Here is a 27423-nt window from a genome sequence, read left to right as displayed (position 1 = left end):
TTTAAACCATTTAAAAGTGTCGTGATCACTTAACGTGGATGAATATATGTATTCAGAAAAGAAAACTGAGCTCAAGAGCCTGGCCAAAGCCCCAAACATTACCGTGTAATGGGGCTTTTATTTTGAAAGGCCGTCTTGTAGTTTTTGTATATTTCCCCACTGCTCACATGACACTGATGTGAACATGGCTTCTGTTCAGTGGTGAGAAATCTCTTCCTTTTTTGCTTTTGTTGACATTTATTTATAATGTAATTACGACGAATTACATTCTGGAGGTGTGCCTGTGGCTTTCCTCACCCTTTGCTGAGCTGAAGCGCGGTGTAAATTGAAGCTTTCTTTAAGTTACGAAGATGGGTTCCGTTTATTCACCAAATTCTTGCCCAAATTTTCCCGTTCCACCTTAAATAGTGCAGTAGTTACGTTCTGGCGCCTCAGGCCTCATGCGCCAGAACGCAACTGCTGCACTATTTAAGGTGGAACGGAACAATTCAAACAAAAAGCTGGCGAATGAGAAGCCAGCTGCGTGACTGTTGTCTTCCCTCTTGTCTAGTCGGGTCGATGAATGTAAGTCGATGAATTCTGTGCCTGTTATGTATTTTAATGTTGGAGACACGATTTCACAGCATTGCCCTTTACTCCGTGTTTTTCAGGCATGCCCGTGTCCGCAAATACGGCGCAGAGCTGCAGAGGTGCAGACTGGATGCTGTGCCTGTAGACCTGGGTGACTACCACCCTCTAAAACCCATTACAGTAAGCACACAGTACACACACACACACACACACACACAGCACGTTTAGATTGTTTATATTTACTACCCATACAGAAATCCAATGTATGGGTTTCACATATATAACATATACACTGATCAGGCATAACATTACGACCACCTCCTTGTTTCTACGCTCATTGTCCATTTTATCAGCTCCACTTACTGTATAGCTGCACTTTGTAGTTCTACATTTACTTTGTTAGCCCCCTTTTACCCTGTTCTTCAGTGGTCAGGACCCCCATGGACCCTCACAGAGCAGGTACTATTTGGGTGGTGGATCATTCTCAGACTGCATAAACACTGGCATGGTGGTGGTGTATTGGTGTGTGTTGCGCTGGGCTGAGTGGATCAGACAGTTTTTAAACACCTCAGTGTCGCTGCTGGACTGAGAACCAAAAATATCCAGCCAACGGCGTCCTGACGGCAGCGTCCTGTGACTGCTGATGAAGGACTGACAAGGTAGGAGTGTCTAATAGAGTGGACAGTGAGTGGACACATCTGATCTCATGTGTCTGATCTACTTGTTCCAGCACAACACACACTAACACACCACCACCACATCAGTGTTACTGCAGTGCTGAGAATGACCCACCACCCAAATAGTACCTGCTCTGTGGGGGTCCTGAACAAAGTATCAGCGAAACAGATGGACTACAGTCTGTAACTGTAGAACTGCAAAGTGCAGCTATACAGTAAGTGGAGCTGATAAAATGGACAATGAGTGTAGAAACGAGGAGGTGCTCATAATGTCATGCCTGACTGGTGTGTAGTGGCTTCTAATATGTTAATAACACATTGATGAACTCTTGACATGGATGGAATTAGCCTAATTAATGTATTGCATTAGGTAGAAACAAGTATTTTGGGTTCTAGATGTTTCCTATATCTGTGGCAAATATAGTGCCAATGTTTAGCAAAGGAGCTGCAGTACTTGCCTTGTTCTGAAGTGGATCGCTTGCTCTTAAGAGCAGATGTGTATCACTGACAGGTGAAACGTGAATAAGCAGTTTGGTGCTCTGTGTTGGAGTTAAAAGCATTCAGCTGTATAAAGACAGTGAGTCTGTCGTCTCAAATTGCAGAGATGTCCATCTGAAGTCCAGTCTTAATTACAGTCATTAGTGAAGCTGTCTGCTTCGTTTTCCACCACTTGGCTTTTACACTGGCGGTGGCCAAGAAGCGATTTGTCTCTCACTTCCCTTCTCATCTCCAGGTGACGGATTCTAGGTCGCGACGGGGAGGACGTAAAGGCAGCACATCTTCCTCCTCTTCTTCCTCCAGCTCCGTGGCCCCGGACCCTCTGAGCTCCATGCTGGAGGGAACTGACCCCCTGTCTCTCTTCGCCGCAGCTTCAGCTAGCGAGACTCCCACCCTCTCTCACAGCAGCTCTTCAGTGGTGAGTCTGTTAAAGGGCGACCTTCTGCGTCGTTCGGTTGTTAAGATGTAAAGTCACTGGGAGTGATTTGGTGTGAAATTGTAGAGAAACATACTGCTTTAAAAATTTGATAGGAACTAGACGTCTTCAACACAAATAGCAATTTCATTTTCTATCCAGAACCTCTAGTAAACCCAAACCTGTCTTCTGAGTTTTTCTATGGAGTGTTGGTGGAAAATAGTCATAAATATGAAAGGATACCTCAAAACACCATCCATGCACCTCCCTACCATTTGAAGAGAAGAGTTTCTAAAACATATGTTAGAATTATTTTAAGACAATGAGTGTGTTTACACTCACTTAGCAATCCGATAACTGCAGAAAATCCGATTTTGTCAGTAATCAATCACTACGTTTACATGCACTTGAGTAATTAGATAATGGAGAAACTCCGGGTCTGCATGAGTCAGACAGTAATCGGATATCTGCTTTACAACCAGCCGATAAACTCACAGACGAAAATGTAAATGTAAAATAAAACTCAAACTTCATGCAGCTTTTTTTTTTAAACATTGCACGACTTTAGCAGAAAATATGAACATGCATCATCTAGAAGATGAAGAAAATTCAGTCCTTCATTTCATCAAGCATGTGTTTGGTTTCAGTGTCGCTCCAAAAGTGTTTTGCTGCGTCTTGTGACAATGCTCTTTGCTTATTTCCGGTACCGCAGTCTGTTTTCACACATGCACAGACTGAGAAATCCGAAAGAAATCAGAGTAAGAGTTCACAGCACTGAGAACTGGTTACTGAGCTAAAATCCAGCCTCTTTATCAGATTTCTTGATCGGATTTCTAGACCGTACTCTGATCTAAGAAATCAGTGTGCTGTTTACATGGCCATTTGAACAATCACATAATTGCAGAAATCCAGTTATGATCGGCTTATTGAGTGCATGTCAGCACACCCAATCTCAGACATCAGGCAGTGTATGCTTATTAATCAGCTTTCTGTGAGGCATTGAACACTTCAGACGTCTGGTTCCTGTCACCACTGCTGTGAGCAATTCAAACTTTATAATGAAGAATTTCATATGAATTTTTCACCTGTGTGTGTGTGTGTGTGTGTGTGTATAATATATATTATGTATGTATGTATGTATGTGTGTGTATATATATATATATATATATATATATATATATATATATATATATATAATATATAGATTTACGAGTTATTAACAGAAATATTAATTTAACCTGCTCGTGTTTTTGACACTGTATGACAAACTGTTATCCATAAACTTGGACGAACGTAAGAATAAAATTCCATAATGGCTGCTATTAGTGTTTTTCACTAGGTTATATCCTTCAGTCTGTAAGTTATAGTGTTTCTTTTCTCTCTGCTTTTTCCAGGAGCTGGGCAGGAAACGGAGAGAAAACGAGGAGGAGGTGGGCGCTGATTTTGAGCCATGGTCAGCCAAACGTGGGGAGATCCTGGCCAGGTTCACCACCACAGAGAAGCTCTCCATAGTAAGATACTCTCATTATTTTCAGTCGCTTGTTGTTGTTTCTGCTAAAGTGCCAGAACTGTGATAGGACATTTGTTAGAGGACGTAACTGTAAAACGTTTGTTGTCAGGAAACAAAATTTCAAACGAAGACTGTTGGGCTGTAAAGAAATCACAGACATCCACTGAAATCAGTGATCAGTGCAGCCCAGTTTAAAACATTCTTTAAGAGAAGTGATGAATTTGGGGAAATGGCATGTTCCTAAGTCGTAACTCTTTGTTGCTTTGTGCTCACAGAACCTCTTCATGGGCTCTGACAAAAGTAAGATTTTCATGGAAAAAAGTTACTTAAATCTTAAAAAGCAACTTTCAGCTCCAATCCATTTCATTTCATGTCCTCTAAAACCTTTTTTTGTGCAGATAAAGCCTCCAGCCCCAGCTCTGCGGTTTCGGAGAAGGTGCGCACTCGTCTGGAGGAGCTGGATGACTTGGAGGAAGTAAGTCTGTAATAAAATGGACACTGGGCTTTGTGTCTTGTATTTAAGTTCATGCCTTGGATGCTTTGAATGCATTTTTCAGCTGTGTGTGTGTGTGTGTGTGTGTGTGTTTCAGGGCTCACAGAGGGAGCTACTGAACCTCTCTCAGCAGGACTATGTGAACAGAATTGAGGAGCTTAACCAGTCGCTGAAAGAGGCCTGGTCTTCAGACCAGAAAGTTAAAGCTCTCAAAATTGTCATTCAGGTCAGTAAATTTGTGGACACCACAAGGGAATAATATGCTCAAAGTACTTCCTGACTGGTCACACCTATAATCACAAACGGAATTTTCCTCACTTTTTTGGTTTGTATGTAAACACGAAGGCCCAGTCCCATTTCTTATTTTCACCCCTACCCCGTGTTTACGAGTGTCCCCTTGCCCCTTAGAACTGAGCAATAAGTTGTAGTGGTTGAAATCTTCCCTATGAAAGGGGACTCAAATAAAAAGGGCATCACTTCATTAACAGCTACTAGTGCTGCTCTGTAGGCGACCCTGCCCATCTGCAGTGACAGCAGAGGAGGGTAAAGGAGGCTGAGCATCTCTGGGGGTGAATGGAGCTGTGGGTGGGCGGGTCTGGACGCGGAGCTTCTTCAAGATGATTGGAGGATCAGTCAAAAGGCTGAATCAAGTTTTGATTGACAGCTATTGTGACCTGTTTATGTCGAAAGACAAACTGCAGCCCATTTCTTGGGGTTTGCTTGGCGAAATTACCTGTTCATTGTGTAAATAAAACAATCATAGTTTTTCCTCGTTTCAGATTAATATAATTTCAACGTTTCCTTGTTGGAGTTTAATTCCGTTTCGTTAGTTCGTTCAGTCAGTCGTTCACACTGCTGGCTAGTTTGGAGTGAACTAGCCAGCCAGCAAGGTTCACACGATGGCAGACAATGTTGATACTGTCCACCTGATTTTGGCAAATTTAATAGTTCTGTATAACTGTATCCAAAAACGGTATTTATAATGATAAAACAAATACATGTGGTGCAAAACATTTTTATTTTTAATTTACTGTAGAAAATCAGATATACTGATGATAATGATATGGAGATGTTACACTAACAACAACAATCTAATTTATATATTTACAGACATGGGGAGAGAAAGAGATTTTTCTGGTAGGCTTTCTGGATGCACCACAGAGCTGCTGCCTCAGAGCTTCTCTGTGAATTAACATAATAAATGTTGACTTATGGTCCTGCTAATTGCTGGCAAGAAGTAGGGGTGATGTCCTGAGGATCCTGAAATCTCAGTCATGCTAGTGTTAAAAACCGCCTGTCTTTGAAAAAATTTGGGAAAAAACTATAAATACAAACTGCGCTGTGAAACGAGCACACATAGGTCTTCATTATGCTAAAATTATTGTAAAGATTACAGCCTGTATTACATTTACAGCAGATGCTCTTTTCCCCTGAACGACCTTTTTTTTTTTTTTTTACGCAGATAGGCGAAGGTAGTGTTAGGAGTCTTGCCCAAGGACTCTTATTGGTATAGTGTTCTAGCCCAGGCCTGGGATTGATCCCCAGTCTACAGCGTAGAAGGCAGAGGTGTTATCCACTACACTACACCACCCAGGAGAAATAAATTGGAACAGTGGACGATTTTGCCATTACAGCGCAAACAATCTCTTACAGGGTTCCTCTTACCCGACTTTTAGGGCAGGACGTCCCCCTGCATGAGAAAATTATCTTGGCAAATCGTAATTTCTGAGTTTTTCATTTTTCAAAACTGCGTTAGTGTTCTGAAGTACTAACATGAAATATAATAAATGATCAGTTATTTTGTTCCTTTATACTATATAATTTATCACTGTAGATCTTACCGTGGGGGTGTCTTACCCTGGGGGGTTTCTTCCCCCCATGTTGCCCAATATTATGCAGTATGCATATTCATTGTACTGTAAGTATTCAGTGTACTGAACGTACTGCACACATTCCAGTGTGGTTTCTCTTTCTCAGTGCTCCAAGCTGCTTTCAGACACCTCCGTGATTCAGTTCTACCCCAGCAAGTTTGTCCTCATCACTGACATCCTGGACACCTTCGGTAAAGCCTCAACTTCCATTCTCTGCATTGCTGTAATAGAAGCTCTAACCGGCTGTAGTGTTTCCAAAAATGAGTTCAGAGAACTGTTTTTGTATGAAATATTATTGAACAGTAATACCTTTTGTTTCAACAGGCCGTCTGGTGTATGAGCGCATCTGGTCCATGTGTTCAGATCCTCGTCCAATACCAGGTAAGGCCAACATTCATTCCAGGAGCAGAAAGAGACTGAAAGTAAAGGAAGATACAATCTTATTATTGAATATTAAGACAAACTATAGGTTTTTAAGAGTTCTTAAATGGAATGATCAGCACACACACACACACATTATCTAGGTCACTTGTACTCCTGGGTCAGGGGGTTGCTCTAGCTTATCCCAGTGTTCATTGGGCTGAAGGCAGGAAACACTCTTGACAGACCACCAGTCCATTGCAGGTCAAGGTATTCCTAAGTCTGAAATTAAAAGCTGGTTTATCTGTTTTTTAAAGACACATTTGTGAATCTGGCCCACAATGCAGTGTCAATAACAGAATGTACTGTAAGATCATACAAGACTGCGAAATCCTAGAATCAAAATAATGACGTTTCTAAGCTGGCCCTCTTGTTTTGTTTCATTCCTGCTCAAACTGGCACTTAGTGTAATTGTGTTATGTAGTATTCTGTATCGTAACATTGCAACCTTCAGCCTCCTTAGTTTGACCGAATTAACAATTTCCCAGCACACTACCATTGGAAATCCTGGCTACTGATCTAGTCACTGATCAAAACGACCAATTCCTAACAGCCCACCCATAGCAGGGGGTCAGAAGTTCGTCCACCTTCAAGATACATCATCCGAAGGTGTTTAGTCTTTAAACCAGAAACTCTTATGAGAGACTACTGCAGAACTGCTGAATGAGGCCAGTAAACTTTACAACAAATGTAGCGATGGTTTTTATATTAGGTCAAAGTACATGAATCCAATGAACATTCAGTGTGCAAAGCCATGTTGTCAGTTCCAGCTCAGGAAGCTCTTCATCCTGGAAGTTTTCATGGTTTGGGGATATTTGAAATTGCGGAACCAGGCAGCACAGATTTAGCCTGTGGTCTTATTTGTGCCTGTCTGCTTTTCTCCTTTTAGACTCCTTCTCTGTGGAGGATGTGAATGATACGGCCAAAGAGACGTGCCTCAATTGGTTCTTCAAGATTGCGTCCATCAGAGAGCTCATTCCTCGGCTGTATCCACACCGCACACCTGATTAAAGCTTAATTTTGACCCTGTTCTGCATTTTGTTAAGTTTATGTACCAGAATTTTTTTTATGTACCAGAAACCGTGACCAATTTCTAACCTTCCTCAGAATTAAGTTGGCTTTGGTGGTGTTGTCCCTTTAGGACTGATGTATGTAATTGACCTCTGTTCTGATTGGCTGGTTGATGGCTTGTCTTATTGAAAAAGCAGTCAGTGCTGAAATGTGACTGAAATCCTCAAGCATGTGAGGGGAAAATAATCTTCATGTATGTGGATCTTTTGGAATGCTGCAGTGATTGTTTTGCTTCTTGATAGCCAGGAACAACACAACGTTTAATCGTTTTCCTTCTCCAGTAACTCTGCTACAGACTTTGGGAGCAACATTCTCCATCTCTTAGAAGAACTAGAGTAGGCAGAGATGAGCATTTGTAGGCTGAACATGCAAGTGTGTTCATGGCTGTGACATCTTAATGACACTGAATTCAAAACGAGCTCTTTGCTTCTGCACTGTTTCCAACAGTTTGTAGAAACCTGCTCACCTTATGTTCCTTCTGAAATGAGGTGTATTAATTGGACATTTTGCTGCAGTAACAGCCTCTACTCTTCTGGGAAGGCTTTGTACTAGATTCTAGAACATTACTGTGAGGATTTGATTGAGTGTTAGTGAGGCCAGGTACTGATGTTGGATGGTCAGTTCCGGATCACTCCATCTCATCCCAAAGGTACTGGACAGTGAGAACTGTATAGAATCACTCCAGAGAACCACAGATCCACTGCTCCACAGCTCAGTGCCCTGGGGGACTTGGCATTGGGCATTATGACTTTGGGCTCATGTGCAGCTGTTTCAGAGCATCCCACCCTATTGGTCAGTGCTTTTTTTATGGAAATTGTACAGCTGTTTGTGTGGAGTTGAACAGATGTGACAACAAAGGATGCACCTTAAGTAGCTGAATTCACTTATTGAAATGAATGGTGTTTACATACTACATCAAACTTATTTATTTAAAAAAAGGAAATCAATTTATTGATATGGGCCCTCAATAGAACGTCAAACTGGCTGTAGGTCCTAAACCCTTGATCTAGATACGTGGAGGCTGCCATACTGAAGTGCAATCGGTTCCTGAACAAGACGTAAGTGCCATGTTTTTGGGTTTCAGCGCTGTGGGCTTTATGCCTCACAAGCTTTTTCATCTCTCTCTCTCTCTCTCTCTCTCTCTCTCTCAGTGGAATACAGGAGACTCTGCCGAGGCTTACAGCCATGATCCGGGGGATCGGAGACCCCTTGGTGGCAGTATATGCCCGAGCCTACCTGTGCAGGGTAAGTCTCCATTATAGGCAGAGTTTCATGGGAAGCAGAAGGTGCACTGCGTCTCCTACTGGCCAGAGCTGAAATTACCTCATTGTGATAAAATTAACGTGATTGAAATCAGTAAAATGTGAAATGAATAAAATCTCTCCATATAATATTTATGCTGGTAGAATGGTGCTGTTATGATGAAAATATTTTTTTTATGATTCATTTTTACAATATCAGCTGCCTGACTTATATCATTGCTTTTACTACTGGACTCCCCTTCTGTTTCTAACAATGGTCTCCAGCAAATGTAAAACACAGTAGATATTTTGATTCAGTTACAGTTGAAGTTGAAGGAGAGTGCAATGAAAAATGCACAAATGCAAATTCCAGCCATGGTCTCCTGCCTCCTTTATTGTTCTGCTCCTCATTTTCTCTGATTTTTCTCCTCCTGTGTCTTTCTCCTGCCCAGGTGGGCATGGAGGTGGCCCCTCACCTTAAGGACAGCCTGAACAAGAACTTCTTTGACCTGTTGGCGTCTTTCCGGCAAATTCATGGAGACACAGTGCAGAACCAGCTGGTGATCCAGAGAGTGGAAATTCCCGTCTACCTCACACTCTACTCCCCTGCCATCCACTGGATTCTGCAGTGTGTGGCCTACAGAGCACCTGATGTAAATACACACTTCTTTAGCTTCAACTTTGGAGCTGCAGGAGGCTGATGTTGCTAACAAGTAATAGAAGCTTATACACTACAATTTAGCAGGTGTACTTTTGCCATGTTTTAACAGAACATCACATACACTATATTGCCAAAAGTTTTCACTCACCCATCCAAATAATTGAATTCGGGTGTTTCAATCACTTCCAAGGGCACAGGTGTATAAACCAAGCCCCTAGGCCTGCAGACTGCTTCTACAGACATTAGTGAAAGAATGGGTCACTCTCAGGAGCTCAGTGAATTCCAGCATGGTGCCGTGATCGGACGCCACCTGTGCAACCAGTCGTGAAATTTCCTCACTACTAAATATTCCAGTCAACTGTCAGTGGGATTATAACAAAGTGAAAGCGACTGGGAACGACAGCAACTCAGCCATGAAGTGGTCGGCCATGTAAAATGACAGAGCGGGGTCAGCGGATGCTGAGGGGCATAGTGCGCAGAGGTCACCAACTTTCTGCAGAGTCAATCACTACAGACCTCCAAACTTCATGTGGCCTTCAGATCAGCTCAAGAACAGCGTAGAGAGCTTCATGGAATGGGTTTCCGTTGCCGAGCAGCTGCATCCAAGCCTTACATCACCAAGTGCAATGCAAAGCGCAGAATGCAGAGGTGATGTAAGGCTGGACTTTAGAGCAGTGGAGACGTGTTCTCTTTTCCGTCTGGCAATCTGATTCATGACTCTGGGTTTGGCAGTTGCCAGGAGAACAGTACTTGTCTGATTGCATTGTGCCAAGTGTAAAGTTTGGTGGAGGGGGGATTATGGTGTGGGGTTGTTTTTCAGGAGTTAGGCTTGGCTCCTTAGTTCCAGTGAAAGGAACTCTTAATGCTTCAGCACCAAGAGATTTTGGACAATTTCATGCTCCCAACTTTGAGACAACAGTTTGTGGACGGCCCCTTCCTGTTCACAACATGACTGCGCACCAGTGCACAAAGCAGGTCCATAAAGACATGGATGAGTGAGTTTGGTGTGGAAGAACTTGACTGGCCTGCACAGAGTCCTGACCTCAACCCGACAGAACACCTTTGGGACAAATTTGAGTGGAGACTGCGAGCCAGACCTTCTCATCCAACATCAGTGTCTGACCTCACAAATGGGCTTCTGGAAGAACGGTCAAAAATTCCCATAAACACACTCCTAAACCTTGTGGAAAGCCTTCCCAGAAGAGTTGAAGCTGTTATAGCTGCAAAGGGTGGACCGACATCATATTAAACACTATGGATTAAGAATGGGATGTCACTCAAGTTCATATGTATGTGAAGGCAGACGAGCAAATACTTTTGGCAATATAGTGTAGCTAACAACCGAAGCAGCGGCCTGAATTTTTACTATCATTTTCTCCAAACTATGGCTTTATAAATGTGAAACTTCATACGTGAAGCTTTTTGATCCGTACTTTGTCTTTCTCATCCTCTTTGCCAGGTGCTGCTAACAGAAATGATGGAGAGGTGCAAGAAACTGGGCAATAAGTATGATTTTCTGTCCTGAGCTGGACTTCTTAAACCCTGAACTCCTTACAAAACACTGCATGGATGAGAACAAACAAAATCTATTAACTTGCTTGCTTTGTCATCACCATGACATTTTGGTCTAAAAGCTGATGCTTAAATGTTATAAGAAAAATATCAGTATTTGATTAGATGCATAATTATGAATTTATGCCAAGCAAAACTTTAAAAAATACACAGTTTTTGCAAAAACTGCAAAAAATACATACAGAGGTTTTAGGCACCTGAGGAAATTAGGTTTAAAAAGCTGTACATATCTGGGCAGTAAGAAGGAATTACTCGAAAAACAAAAGTAATAGAATAAAAACAGATACACTACAATATACAATATGTATAAGAGTACACTGCAAAATACAATATAGTACAATACGTTGTGATGTTGTGTTATGTTGATGTGTTTCCAAATCTCTCTTTGTAGCAGCCCAGTGTTAACTGTAATTATCATGCAATACCTAGTTTGTCTAATCAGTTTTTCATTAAATTAACTCAAGTGTGCTGCTGTCAGAATTCAGCAAATCCCTGCAATGGCTGTAAGTGTCCAGGAGAAAACTTTGTTTTTCACATTAGCTGAAAATTTCAAATCCTTTTTTTGCAAGAACAAAATTTGTACAGCTTTTTCCTGTATTTATGTTTGCATTTTATTTTATACAGTAATATTCTAGCACTTTGAATGGAAAATCACCATTTAAAATGTTTAGTCCACGACTAGGCTTAAATCCTGTGGTGGGAACTGGTCTTAGGTCATCCTAATTACCATAGCCACATCCAAAATGAGGAAGTGCACTTGTATTGTGTATAGTATGTGTTTTTTGGATAAAACCTGTTTGTTTAAAGCTCAGTAGTAGAATGTCTGTCCTCACTAATGCATTTCAGCTTATCAGATGTTAAGAGGGAGGGCGGACCCTGTTAAAAATTGTCTGGTTTGGAAGGAGGCCAGTATTTCTCACTATAGTCATTCCATATGAACCGTTCTATAGTTTTATAAATATTTTAAAACTGGGGAAAACAATTAAAAAATCAAAACAAAGATGATGTGTCCAGACTTGTAGTGTACGTGGCATTTTGGGATGAGCCTGTTAAATTTTGCCATGCCAGTAGATAAAAATATATATATATTTTTTAATTAATGTATTAATTCAATTATTTATTAGTGTGTCTCATAGTGATATTGATCTGTTATTATGAACAGAACTTACATACTTGCTCATCTAAGTTTGTTTTCTATGCTTAGCAGTAGAGAATATGAAAATGATCTAATCTTACTACATTTGCCTGCAGTGCTCTCCTACTGAATTCTGTGATGTGGGCATTCCGACCTGAGTTTGTGGCAGCAAGAGCTACTGACTTTATTGGCATGATCAAAGATTGCGATGAAGCTGGATTCCCCAAGGTGAGGGGAAAAAGCCCCTAACTGCTCCCCCGGCAGTCATTTTGCATACGACTGTGTGCACACAGTTGAACTACTGCTGTATTGTCTTATGTGGTGAATGCCATTTACAGTGTGGTTACATCTGAATGTTTTGTATCCCATTTTTCCAGCACCTGCTGTTCGGCTCTCTTGGGCGGAGCCTGGCCTGTGCTGACCCTCCTGAGAGCGAGAGGCTCCCCATCCTCAATGAAGCGTGGAAGGTCATCACTAAAGTTCGCAGTCCCCAGGTATGCCAAGCACAGTCTACTCCATGCATTATTAATGAAAGGGAGAATGCCAGTTCTCATGTTTCACATTGTGTGTCTAGGGCAGTTTGAAAGAGTTTAATTTTCAAATCGCAAGAGCTGCAATTTAATTATATCTTACATGATTTAATGTTGTTTCAGCAAATTATAAAGTGTTACATTTAACCTAACAATGCAGAGCTGTTGAACTGGCAGTCTGGCAGAGTCTGTGTTCAGTGTTCAAGCCTCTAATCTGAATAAATGGATGTGCTGATCTTCTTGGCCATTAAAAAGGCCAAATTTACAGAAAAGAAAGGCATTAAAATTGGGACTGAACGTATTGGTGAAGAATCAGAATAAAATCGAATACAACCCCAATTCCAGTGAAGTTGGGACGTTGTGTAAAACATAAATAAAAACACAATATGATGATTTGCAAATCCTTTTCAACCTATATTCAATTGAATACACTACAAAGGCAAGATATTTAATGTTCAAAACGGATAAACTTTATTGTTTTTTGCAAATAGTCACTCATTTTGAATTTGATGCCTGCAACACGTTCCAAGGAAGTTGGGACAGGGGCGTGTTTACCACTGTGTTATTGACAACAGTCAATAAGCGTTTGGGAACTGAAATTGTTGAAGCTTTGTAGGTGGAATTCTTTCCCATTCTTGCTTGATGTACAACTTCAGTTGCTCAACATTCCGGGGTCTCCGTTGTCGTATTTTGTGCTTCATAATGTGCCACACATTTTCAATGGGAGACAGGTCTCAATGTGTTGCAGGCATCAAATTCAAAATGAGTAAATATGTGCAAAAAACAATAAAGTTTATCCGTTTGAAAATTAAATATCTTGTCTTTGTAGTGTATTCAATTGAAAATAGGTTGAAAAGGATTTGCAAATCATCGTATTCTGTTTTTATGTTTTACACAACATCCCAACTTCATTGGAATTGGGGTTGTAAAATCAGAATTAGATATTTTCCCCAAATCATTCAGCTCTATGTTTATCTGTTTAACTGTATAAATCTGACTGAGTGCATGTTTCTGTGGATGATGTGTTTCAGGATTATATCAACTGTGCTGAAATTTGGGTGGAGTTCACCTGTCGCCACTTCACTGTGAGTCACCAAACAACACCTGTGTGGATTAATTAGCACAGGAAATGCTAATTATCCTGCATAATTTTTAAAAATCCTCTGTCATCACAGAAGCGAGAAGTCAACACCGTGCTGGCGGACATCATCAAACACATGACCCCTGACCGGGCGTTTGAGGATGCGTACCCACAGGTAAACACCTCTGGATAGGCTTATGCTGCTCAAACTATGCTGCTGTTTCTCTGACTACACTGATGCTACTTAAAGGGCCCATATCTGACTTTTTTCTTGTATTTTATTTTTACTCTTGAGGTTAACTTATCATCTGTGTCAGTTCCTATACATGCATAATTCATTTTCTACCTCACCATTTTCCAATCTCTGTTTCTTCTCTAGCATTAAAAGAGCTGTTTGCTACTGTGCCTTTTAGAAATATGTAAATGAGCTCTGTCCTGAATGGCTGTCCTGTATTTTACCTCACCTCGAAAGCAGTCTGAGATGAAACACTGCTTTTTAACTTGGATGGCCAGAGCTAACCTGCTGTAAGCTGTAGGATGGATGTATTTAAATGTGTTGGTTTTTGTGAGATCACAAAAACACTTATTTCAAAACTAGCCATTTTGCAGTTTTATTTCCATAAATGGACTTAATTGACTGGAGAGTGAGTGACAACAGTTCACATACTACATCAAATACGTTTTTTATTTGTTTTACTATGATATGGATGGTCTCTTACAATTGTGCCACTACTACTCTACCGCCACTGAGGCTGTACTACTACCTCTGGAACTATACTACTGCCACTGAGATAAAACTACTGCCTCTCAAACTATACTACTGCTTCCTCTCAAACTATACTACTGCCACTGAGATCAGACTACTGCCTCTCAAACTATACTACTGCTTCCTCTCAAACTATACTACTGCCACTGAGATCAGACTACTGCCTCTCAAACTATACTACTGCTACTGAGATCAGACTACTGCCTCTCAAACTATACTACTGCCACTGAGATCAGACTACTGCCTCTCAAACTATACTACTGCTTCCTCTCAAACTATACTACTGCCACTGAGATCAGACTACTGCCTCTCAAACTATACCACTGCTTCCTCTCAAACTATACTACTGCCACTGAGATCAGACTACTGCCTCTCAAACTATACTACTGCTACTGAGATAAGACACTGCCTCTCAAACTATACTACTGCGACTGAGATCAGACTACTGCCTCTCAAACTATACTACTGCTACTGAGATAAGACTACTGCCTCTCAAACTATACTACTGCCACTGAGATAAGACTACTGCCTCTCAAACTATACTACTGCCACTGAGATCAGACTACTGCCTCTCAAACTATACTACTGCCACTGAGATCAGACTACTGCCTCTCAAACTATACTACTGCCACTGAGACTGTACTACTTCCTCTCAAACTATACTACTGCCTCTTAAACTGCCACTGAAATCAAACCACTGCCACTCAAACTATGCTGTTCAACTCAACTTTATCTGTTGCCTCTCAAACTTTGCTACTTCTGTCAAATTACACTACTGATACTTAAACTATGCTACTGATATTCTGTGCTACTACTATGCTACTCTTACTAAAACGAACAAAAACAACAAACTCTGCAGATGCCATTTAAAATTATAATTATAATATAATGCTACTATCAAACTAAAATACTAACTAAACACAACCTACACTACTCCTGCTCCACTACACTACAGCCAGTCAACATATTCTGCTGGTACCCAGCGGTGTTGTGACTCTCCAGAAATGCAGTTTAACACTTTACTTTTATGGTGATGGTATTTTTCTTATTCTCTCTATTCCATGTCTTTCAGTTGCAGTCAGTGATGAAGAAGATCCTCACCTATTTCCACAACTTCTCTGTGCTCTTCTCTATGGTGAGAGTTAAATGACACCATCTGCTAAATTAAAGTGAACACTGATGTTGCTGAGTATTAAGCCAATGAACTAATAAACATTTGTTAAACCGCTCTGTAGGTAATGTATCAGTCGAATATTTCCACAGGTCTTTCTAGGCTATATTTTCTAGTTAAGATAATCTTTATTTGTTGTACTGTAATGTTCTAGGAGAAGTTCTTGCCCTTCCTGGACATGTTCCAAAAAGACAGCGTGAGAGTGGAGGTTTGCAAGTCCATCATGGAGGTCTTCATCAAGTACGTCCACTAAAGACTGGAGTACTGAGATACTGACCGACTGTTGTTTTTGTATTGTATTGATCTTTTTATTGCATCAAATTGATTTGCTTCAATGACTTGCCGTGCACCTTGTCCTAACGGAGAGTGTGATATTTTGCTTAGGCACCAGCAGGAGCCGACCCGCGATCCCGTCATCCTCAACGCCCTGCTGCATGTCTGCAAGACCATGCACGACTCGGTCAAGTAAGAACTGTGGGACTTTGTTTGTGCAGGGCTGGGCATTGTGGCCAGACATCTTATCGAAATACATTTTAACATGCTAATCGAGATCAATAATTATCAATCACTATTAAGTGTATTCTAACGTTCAGTTTGAGTAGTATTTTGGATCTATGCTAAGAAAACTACGTCGATTCAACACTCTGGAAAACCGGCAACATTTTTTCCAGCAGCCTCGTCTTGCTCTGAGTCGTTTTCCTCAAACTCGTGGCTTTTTCCGTTTTCCATCATTTTAAACACTGAAAAAAGCAATGGTATGCTGGATTGAGGAGCAGGCAAACCCTCTCGTTATCATTATTAAGATGTCTTTATCATTTTACACCCTGAGTTTATGTACTACCAGATGCAAAAGTTTAAACACCCCTGTTCAAATCTTTTGTTGATGTTCTAAGTGATAAGTGAACACATCCTCTTCAGAGAACACACATTTACACATCTTTATGCACAGTTACAGTTTATTTGCTGAAATTAGCACACTGGAAAAAATAAAGCAAAAAATGTGGCCAATACTAAAGATAAGCAACATTTTATATATGTGGTTTTATTTTTTTCCAATATGTTAAACTCAGCACATAGATCAAGTTCATGCATGGAAATGGGCAGAAAAATTCCAGTGTGTCTCTGTAGGGGATGTGAACCTCTCCAACTCCTTGAGACCACCGGTGGTTCCAAAACGCACTTCATCATGTTCTTCATAACTTTCATATTTCATAAACTACATTCAGAAGCTGGACGTCGTATGAGGCTGTAACTCTGCTTTCCAGTCAAATAGATGATGTCATTTTAAACCCGTATAATAAAAGAAGTTGAACTCACAGTTTGTTTTCTACTGAAAGACGACCCATTTTTGAGATTTTTGGCAATATGTGTAGATCATAAAACACATTTTCTGTTAATTTGAGGGAGAAAAAAAACTATTTTATGCAGTTACTGAATAACTCGCCTTATGATTTGGTCAAGTAATTTCAGATGGACATACAAAATATACCCTGGAGAATAAGAGTTTAACTTTTATTCACATAGACAGTCAAGAAAACATGTTGACCAGGGGTGGTCAGACTTTTGCACACGACGGTATGCACATATTTGCAGTTCTGCCTGGCAGTGCCCTTTAACGTCTAATCTTACGTGTGTGTGTGTGTGTGTGTGTGTGTGTGTGTGTGTGTGTGTGTGTGTGTGTGTGTGTGTGTGTGTGCCTTCAGTGCTCTCACGGTGGAGGATGAGAAAAGATCTCTAGCTCTTCTAATCAACGGCTTCATCCGCATGGTGAGGACCGCTAAGCCTTTCGCCCAGACCAAAGTCATTGTGATTTATGGTTTTTTTGCCATAATCAAGCAGTCCTGGTAGAAGATTCAGGGCCATCAAAGCCAGACATGCTAACAGCTGGTTCCCCAGAGCTGTAGTGCTTATTAACCACAGTGGACACCTCAGACTTTGGCCCAATCCCATTTCTTCTTTTTACCCCTACCCCTTGTTTTCAAGTGTCACCCTAACCCTTTGGAACTGAGCTACAGGGTGGTAGTTGAAATCTTCCCTCTGAAATTGGACCCTCACATTAAAAATTAATCAATTAGTTAATTAAAGAACATTGCTTCATTAACAGCTACTAGCGCTGCTCTGTAGGCGACCAGGCCCATCTTCAGTGATGGCAGAGGAGGGTAAAGTTCAGCTCCTCACTGCTGGGCTTTAGTTACATTTCGGGAATCATATGCCTTCAAAGGCGCTATAAGACAATTATTTATCATCATCCACCCCTAATTCTTTGGTGTTACGGAGGTGATGTCAGCTATTCGCTACCGTCTCGTAAGAATTTTGCTGTTTCACCTTAAATGGTGCAGCAGTTCCATTCTGGCGTTTCAGGCGTCAGGACTGCCGGTCTATTTAAGGTGGAACGGGAAAGTGAGCTAGCTAGCTCCTGAGACATTAGCATGCTATTATGGATTTTTTTTTTATGTTTGTTATGAAGAAAAGGACCGTCATGCATTGAAACGACGTTAAACTAAGACGATACAATGATTATCGTAAAAGCCATCTTGTTGGTTTTATGTTTTTTTCTCAGCCTCTGAAAAACCTCCGTTTGAAGGGCCATGTAGCCCTAACATTTTGTCCCACCCCTCTATCTCAACAAAAATTGGGAAACCCTAAACCTAGACATGAACACGCAAAACAGAGGGGCTAAGGGCTCAGTGGTATTGGTGAGGGGTGAAATGGGATTGGGCCTTAATCCCTAAACTGAACCAAACAACCCCACCTTGCTGTATAACCGGATCTCCTCTGTACTGTAATGCTTATTTGCACCGCTGTACAAATTTACATTTTTGCAAATGTTCATATCATTTTGTCATATACTGTAAATGGATTGTTCCACCAGACTGGTTCAAAGTTGAGTTAACAACACATTTGGGGCTTTTGACTAACTTGGACCTTAGACTAAAATCCTTTTGCTTTGAGTGACCCCGTACCTTCATTATGTTCATTTTATTTAAATAAATAATTGAACATTCCATTTTGTCTCTGTCAAAACAATCATACCACTACCAAAACTGTACCAAATGTTTCGCTAGTGATGGGTTTAGCTCATTTTGAGCAGAACTATGGACTAAATCTGCGCTTCGGTAGCGACATGAAAACATAGGACTGCGATATTTTTTTTTTATTTTTTTTTTATTCAAAAATTAAACTCATGAAAAATCTAAATCTCTCAACTTTTAAAAAAATAAAAGTTTTACTGAGTTGTGTTTTTTTGATTGACTGAGTTATCTCACTCTGCTCAGGTGTCATTTGGTCGAGACTTTGAGCAGCAGCTGAGTTTCTGTGTGGAGGCCAGAGCCACATTCTGCAACTTGGAGCCAGTTATCATTCAACTTATTCATGTAAGTGACCAACCCTGAGTCTACATGTCTTCTCTCTGTGTGTCCACGCTAAGTATAGGGCAGGTTTGCAGCATGTTACGTCAAGGTGGCCTAAAAAGGGGAATTCCACAGATTTTCAGAATTTGCTGCATAATTAAGTGGTGGAGATGTAAATGGAGTCATTTAGAGTGGTTTGCTGTGAAATAGTTCATTGTAGAGAAACTTGCACTCTCCAATGTTCTTAACATTTTAGGCCAAAATCTTCTCAAAACTATCGTCAGCAGTGTCTCACATATCAGGCAGTGCATTCATAACTATTTCATGTAATAACTCTCTGAGAGGGAGCTTTTAGAGATGTGGTTTAGATCTGGTTTCTACCACCACCACAATTCTAACTCGGTAAGTTTCTCTAGAACAGAGCATTTCACACCAAACCACTCTGAATGACTTTGTTTACATCTCAATTCTATGATTATGCTGAATTTTTCAAAGATTTGTACTTGAAGCACTTGGTCACACTTGCCTGTATTTAGTGTAATACATTGTGTCTTATCTGTGGCCTATAAGATTAAACGGATGTGGCTGTTGTTAAACCGAATTTAAGTTTAATAAAGTTAATTCTTACTGAAATATGCAAATTCATTCTCTCATTCTGCTGCATGTCTGACTTCTAGCCCCCAGTTAGCACTAATGATCAAAAATTCTGTCAAAAGTTTGAATTCCAAGCTTTTGATCCACACCACATTGGTAAAAGCAGAAGAGAAATTTTATGAATTTTATTATTGAATCTGATAAAAGTTCATGTTTACAGTAAATCAAAGTATCCCTTGTAATTTTTTGACAATCACACAAAAGTGCAGAGTCAAATTTGATGATGGAGAATGAAAATGGAATTCATCATGTAAATATGTGTCTAATAAGGTAATGTAAGGTAATGTTTAGCAAAATTACAGTAATAACTACAGGTCAAGAGAAATGCTTTAAAAAAAACACAGCCTTTCTCAGACCTCAAAGATTTGGGAACTGGGCATTTCCGTTCCGACTAAAATGTTTGTTTTTGAGCTTTTGCTCCTTTTTCTGCAGACGGTGAACCAGTTAGCCATGGAAACGAGGCGGGTGATGGGAGGGAGTCACTCACGCAAAACGGCAGCGTTCGTTAGGGTCAGTCTCTCAGCTACTACACACTTTCCATAGAAGAAACACTTTTAGTTCCTTTAAGAACCTTTAAATGGATGCCTCTCTCAATAACTAGTTTTGAAAACGAGATGTGGGAGAGTGGGGAATGTTTTTAAAGTCTGAGGGACATCTACATAATGTAAAGGGTCTAAACCAGGGGATGCAACCCAAATGTTAAGAAGAGCCATTAAAAATCAAACCACCTTTTTCAAGCCATTTTATGTTCATTTTACCACCTTGACTGTAAATATGTCTCAGTTCATGTTCGAGTACAGGCTAAAAGTTTTATATAAATGAAAACACAGATTGACGTTGCTCTGCTTTAACCTTTAGCTCAGTTATACCTGCTTTTCTCACATCTCCAGCAGGAAACTTTTCCACAAATGTAGCAGCTTCTTGTAAAATGTCTCTCAGTGTTCAACGTTTTACGAGGCTGAAGTCGCTTCTCGTTCACCAGCTTCTTGTTCGAATTTTTCCGTCCCACCTTAAATGGTGCCTGAGGTGCCAGAATGTAACTGCTGCACCATTTAAGGTGGAATGGAAAAATTTGAACAAGAAGCTGGTGAACGAGAATCTGACTTGAGCCTTGTGACTTTTTAGTGTTTGACAGTTTCTCTTTGCAGATTACATGTATCAGGAAACCAGCTGGAGTGATTATAAACATGGACAAAATATGGACATTCATCTTAAATCTTTATCTTTTCGTTAGCTACTAGCTAGGTGACATTGTTGTCTGTGTTGCTATGCTGACCAGCAGTCTGTGCTGACCTACAGAGTTAAAAGGTGAATTAGCAGTTATAGGCTACATTAACTCCAGCGTATATTTATTGTCAAACCTGTGTTTGAACGATCAGCAGAGCTTTATTTTACCGCAAGGGGGATTATTGTATTTTTACCTAAAAATCTAATTCTGCTGTGGAGCTGCAACAGGGCAATAAAAGAGCCGCATTTTGCCAACCCCTGTATGTATATCAATACCAAGGTCCAACCAATAAGCATGTAGGAACCTTTAGTTGTAGGAGTACCAATCTGACACCACTTGTATGGAGTAGGACCTTTCACTCATTGCTTAATCTGTATTTGGTGAGGCTTTTTTTTTTTTTTTTTTTTTTTTTGTCTCTGCAGGCATGTGCAGCCTACAGCTTCATCACTATACCATCCCTCACCAGCATCTTCAGCCGCCTCCACCTGTACCTGCTGTCAGGACAGGTGGCGTTGGCCAATCAGTGCCTGTCCCAGGGTAAGTGCAGTAGGATTTTGGAGCGATCATGAAGAAAATGCCCTACTTTAATTACTGTGTCATGATCTATGACCTACATTACTTACTTGCATTTTGATTGAAAGGACTAGTTTGGCCACAAATCTAGTCTGGACCATTCTCCCCTTACCCTAGGTGTATCAGCCAAGACCTGTTAGGTGTTTGAAGTTTACTTCTGTAGTTTTGCACTGGAGCTACAAGGCTATTTAGCTGATGAGCAATGCAGGCAGTGTGCAGATCATCACACATTTACTTCAATAGAAATCTTTAATAGACTTGGACAAGATTCATGCTTTAAGACGCCACCACTACTGGTTTTAGCTCTGTGATATACTTTCTGTGATGCTAATTAATGGCTGTAAGCTTCATTTCTTGTTAGCTACATAAGCCTTGTGGCTCCACTGCAAAACTTAAGTAGCAAACTTCAGACACCAGACACATCTCGACTGACTGGCTACATTTGGGAGAGAGAGGGGGAACTGTAAGTATTCAATGTAAGTAAACTGTAATATTTTCATGTCTTCTCTCTCTCCCTCTCTCTCTCTCTCTCTCTCTCTCAGCTGATGCCTTTCTGAAGGCGGCAGTCAGTGTTCTGCCAGAGGTGCCACGCACCATCAGTGTGGAAGGTAAACAGCGATCTTCTGAAGCCTTCTTGCTTGACTTCATCAACAGCTTCCTGTCTACTCTTCTGGTGGTGCCGGTAGGTCCTTCAAAAACCTTGGCTTCAATAAAATCTCAACAGATACCTCATTTCTGTATTCTAAATAAGTATTCCCATTATTACATCCCAACCCTGGATATACATTCTTGATGTGTTTTTAGGACCACCCTGAGCAGGGTGTGTTGTACCTGGTGAGAGGGCTGTTGAACATGGTGCAGGACTACACCTGGGAGGATAACAGTGACGCTAAAGTGCGAGTGTACATTAGTGCCCTCCCACTGCTGGCTGCCATGAGTCAGGAGAGCTACCTCTACACCATTCCTAAAGGTACACACACAGAGTCTAAAGGAGAGCGACCTCTACATCATTCCTAAAGGTACAAAAACAGAGTCTAAAGGAGAGCGACCTGTACACCATTCCTAAAGGTACAAACACAGAGTCTAAAGGAGAGCGACCTCTACACCATTCCTAAAGGTACAAACACAGAGTCTAAAGGAGAGCGACCTCTACATCATTCCTAAAGGTACAAAAACAGAGTCTAAAGGAGAGCGACCTGTACACCATTCCTAAAGGTACAAACACAGAGTCTAAAGGAGAGCGACCTGTATACCATTCCTAAAGGTACAAAAACAGAGTCTAAAGGAGAGCGACCTCTACATCATTCCTAAAGGTACAAAAACAGAGTCTAAAGGAGAGCGACCTGTACACCATTCCTAAAGGTACAAACACAGAGTCTAAAGGACAGCGACCTCTACACCATTCCTAAAGGTACAAACACAGAGTCTAAAGGAGAGCGACCTCTACACCATTCCTATGGGACCAAGCTCAAACAGCATTTTTCCACTACATGGAAATTCGACTGAACTCCACTCAACTCCCTTTTGGTACCAGCTACATCATTTTCCACTGTAGATATAAGCCCAATCCCATTTCTTATATTTACCCCTACCTCTTGTTTTTGAGTGTCACCTTTCACCTTGAAACTGAGGTGTGGTGTAGCGGTTAAAATCTTCCCTGCAAAATGGGACCATCAAATAAAAAAAAAAACATCATTAGCAGCTACTAGCGCTGCTCTGTAGGCGACCCTGCTCGTCTGCAGTGACAGCAGAGGAGGGGAAAGTTTAGCTCCTCACTGCTGGGCTTTAGTTACATTTAGAGCATCATAGGCTTTCAAAGAGGGGGGCAATTATTTATTATCACCCACCGCTAATTTTTCAGTGATATGAAGCTAAAGTCTCCAGCTTCTCGTTTCAGTTTTCCTGTTCCACCTTAAATGGAGCAGCAGTTACATTCTGGTGTTTCAGGCGTCAGAACTGCTGGACTATTTAAGGTGGAACGGGAAATTTAGCTAGCCAGCTACTATTGAGACTGTTGTCGATTTTTAGACTTTTTATGAAGAAATACGCCATAATACATTGAAACGACATTAAACTAAGATAATACAGTGGTTATCATAATGTTTAATTGAGGAAATTCGTACATTTGTGATTTCTTTGGTTGTTTGAGCAGCCAGCTTAGCGTTTTTTTTCCTCACACCACTGGAGTGAGCCTCTGAACAACCTCCATATAGAGGGCCATGCAGCCCTAACACTTCGCCCTATCCCTCTATCTCAACAAAAATTGGGACACCCTACCCTTAGACATGAACGCACAAAACGGAGGGATAGGGGCTTAGTGGTAGAGACGAGTGGTGAAATGGGATTGGGCCTTAGTTGTTTGATGCCACATGAAACTGCAGTGGTGTGAAGGAGACACATTTTATTCAGAGGAGGCTGATGGCAGCAAGACAAGACTACTGAAAGAAAAAAAAAAGTTTGGGAAAAGCTACATCATGTCACCGTTTGGTATAGACTCAGCCTACTTGGAACCTTGACGCAGATGATACCAAAAATATCACCAGGTACCAGTTTTGCCTATTGGAAAACAAAAATTGACAAGTAGAGTTGAGCTGGTACGTTGTGGTGGAAACGGAGAGATTCCAAAGGGGAACTATCTGTACACCATTCCTAAAAGTAGACAGACATGCCTTCTTGTTCAAATCCACATTTTTCAGTCACAAAGATTAACCATGAAAACCTCTGCTTTCTCTCCAGTGGACTCTAACGAGACGTTGTACGGCGGAGACCCCAAGTTTGTTGCAGAGATCAGCAGACTGTGTGAGACTCTGATTGGTCAGGTGCTTGACCATCTGAAGACCCTTGGACGAGAAGAGGTGAGAAGAACCCACCCATATATACCTCATATGACCTCATTGAACCACCCTCCTATCCATTGTTTTTTCAGCTAAGCCCCGCCTCCCCATGTTCACCAAACTTTTAGCAATAAAAATTCTCTATTGTAAAATTTTACATGGAGATAAATCAGGCCACACATTTTTTTGGCCATTTCTGATTCTGATTGTCTTTACAGCAACTCTTTGTCAGATTTTCATTGGCCTTTATTGGCCTGATGGGTAAATGAACACAAACACACTGGCACATTTCTAGATTTCTAGAACTTGTAATATAAACAATCTTTGTTCTTAAATAGGCCACATTTTAAAATAAGTTTAAATCAGAGTTATGTATGATTATGCTGTAATATTTTGGTCCAGTTGTAGCAGCAGCATTTAAATACAGCATGAGTGCCTCACCTTATTTACCTCATAAAACTGCAACACAGACTTTGAGGAGCAAAGATTGGCCAATTTTGGCTGATACTAACGCGCATCCCTACTTTGGTCTTGGTTTTCAGTGAAAAGCTTATAAGATTACTGTATAAATAAAATGTTCAACAAAATGATTTGTGTTTCAGAGAAAAAATACTTTTAGCACAACATCCAAATGCTGATAGACTCCGATTAAAAGAACTCCGTTTAGAGGTGGAAACGGCAAATTCTGGGGCTGGGTGCAAACACTTTTTGCATTGATGATCTTCAGAGATCTACAAAGAAAAAAAATATCTGCAATCTTTAATAATACTGAAATTGACAGTTTAAAATAAATGCTGCTGTTTGACATTTTGATTCCAAACATAATGAATTCATGAAGGCACAGGTGTCCAAATACTTTCTGGGGCCCCTGTGTTGCCTAAAAAAAGGCCAAACAGGTCTTCTGGTTGCTGAGGTTAAGGATGTGTTAAGTGGAGCACAGCAGCATTTACATGAACTTGTATAGAAGAACATGGAAACACCCCCACAAGCAGGAGCACACAGTAGCGTTTCTGTATTCACTACTTAGTGGGGACCAACTCTCCTTCTTAACAATATGAAATCTACGTATGCTCAGTTTACCACAGGTGCATTTTTTTATTTTGTATTTTTTGGAAAAACTAAAATAGCTGAAAGCCAGGCCTGTGGGTACTAGGGTTAGGGTTAGGGTTAGGATTAGCATTACTTGGCTGCAGTGGAAGTCCTCACAAATATAGAAAAACACATGCAATATAAAGTGTATTGGTGTGTTTTTTTCAGGGTGTGCGCAGGCAGGGCAGTCTTGCGTTCTCTCTGTTCAGCACTCTGCTGGCTCATGGAGATTTGCGCAATAACAAACTCAACCAACTGGCCGTCAACCTGTGGAACCTGAGCCACAAGAACGGACACTGCGACACACGCACTTCGGTCAGTCTCTCTCCCACTTACACGTTTTCATATAAATTACTTAATGACTTTCACCCTTAGAAGTCTAGTTATTGTTGTTTTGCTGTCCAGGCCATTTACGTTGCTTAATAGTTTAAATGTTATAACAGTCGTATTCACACCTGTATTGAGCTGTTTGAGTTTGTGTGTGAAAATGTGGCCCAAAAAATTTTTTTTCACCAAACAAGACTCATCATACTACAGTTATTCCACACCATTTCTCCACTCTTCATAATATGTGTTGGTGTCTAGGGTTGGGTGATATTTACCTAACTGGCCTATGACTGTGTCTACAGATCAACATTAGTCTTATTCATTAGTGCTATACATAATAGGACATAAAATACACATTCATCAGTTCGGATTTCCGGGTATTTAATATGTAATGAATATAGTTATTTACATTTTAACAGAGACACTGGAATTAAGAGGCAGAGCATTTATTCTCACGTCATACCACACAACTTTTATCTTGAAATATTACAACTTTGTTCTCAAAGTCTACCTTTTTTTTTTTTTTTTAATTTTTAATTTTCAAGCCATTTGAACCACCCATAGTAGTGCAGGCCGAAACCCAGGTGCAGCACACCGTGTTCAGGTTCTAGTGAATGCTGCTTTCACACAGTGAACATTAGTGTTACTGAATTATTGAAAGTAACATATGTTCAGAAGAAGCTTATTTCCTTTACTCATACAGCTATGGCACTTTGAAATGGAAACAAGTGTTTCTTTTGGGTCAAATATGTGCAAATATTACAGGAATTTAATTGTGATTAACTATACAAAAAAAGTGGTTATCACAATTAACTCCATAATGCTTTTAACTACACAAAATAATGAGGTGAGTCACTATATCAAACTATAGCTCTACAAAAATATTGACTAACTATATGAAAATACAATTAATCGCGATTATTTTCATTGACAGTAAAAATTAATTTGTTAATATAAATTTCAGGATTTATGTATTGAAACTACTTTATAAAAATGTAACATTTTAAAACTTTAACTGCTTCCCCATTTCTGTCTGTCTGCACATTTATTAGGTGCGCACCCTGGAGCACATCAAGCAGCAAGCGCAGCAGCCTGAGCTGTCTCACCTCTCAGACATGCTGCTGCGTCTCTCTCTGCAGTCACGAGCCTAAGAAAGCGCCGACCATCTTTAACCTCCGACTCACGTGGCTTCATCATCGTCCAGTCCCATTTGGGCTCTCAGGGGAGCGCTGGCCACAGGCCAGAAGGGTGCGCCGTCTGAGTCCGGAGAGAGTGGAAGACGAAAGAAGGTTCCCCTTGAGATCATTCATGAAAAAGAACTTGGATTTTAACATCCGTAGCACTAGCTCTGCTTCAAGCCTAATGTCTTTAGCATACACGTTAACACGATTACGATTAAGAGAACATTCTGCACATTTGTACATTTTTGTGTGTAATCTCATATAAAGGATTCTAACAGGATTCCTCAGAGCCGTGGCGTTTCCTTTATGTTGCCTTCGACTGAATTTTGCAACTCTGAATTTCCAGATTGCTGCTTGGAAGAACCGAAAGGTCTCCTCAACTGGGAATTCTAACTTGGAAAGTTTTTCAACTCCAAGCTTAGTGCATAGCATCATATGAACACAGCTGCTCTTACTGCTAACAGTAATAAAGCACCACTTTCCTAGTTGTAAATAAGATTAAACA

General features: G+C 40.6%; 1 protein-coding gene across 1 annotated transcript; it reads left to right on the top strand.

Annotated features, from left to right (window-relative positions):
- The first annotated feature begins 146 nt into the window (after positions 1-146).
- On the top strand, positions 147-27198 carry vps35l (VPS35 endosomal protein sorting factor like). Its single transcript, XM_017710545.1, has 30 exons — positions 147-201; positions 651-750; positions 1981-2163; positions 3555-3671; positions 3946-3970; positions 4069-4145; positions 4261-4389; positions 6141-6225; positions 6359-6415; positions 7344-7440; positions 8536-8583; positions 8677-8770; positions 9219-9419; positions 10887-10933; positions 12251-12362; positions 12512-12628; positions 13696-13749; positions 13840-13920; positions 15584-15646; positions 15837-15922; positions 16067-16147; positions 17386-17449; positions 18958-19056; positions 20119-20196; positions 21337-21451; positions 22030-22169; positions 22292-22457; positions 24224-24342; positions 25579-25725; positions 26790-27198. Exons 1-30 carry the CDS (start codon positions 185-187, stop codon positions 26886-26888), a joined length of 2898 nt encoding a protein of 965 aa, XP_017566034.1. The 5' UTR covers positions 147-184; the 3' UTR covers positions 26889-27198.
- Positions 27199-27423: the final 225 nt, after the last annotated feature.

Source organism: Pygocentrus nattereri, chromosome 13, assembly GCF_015220715.1.
Source record: "Pygocentrus nattereri isolate fPygNat1 chromosome 13, fPygNat1.pri, whole genome shotgun sequence".
Lineage (NCBI taxonomy): Eukaryota > Metazoa > Chordata > Actinopteri > Characiformes > Serrasalmidae > Pygocentrus > Pygocentrus nattereri.
The sequence above is the reverse complement of the archived record's forward strand: the minus strand, read 5'-3'. Positions and strand labels throughout refer to the sequence as shown.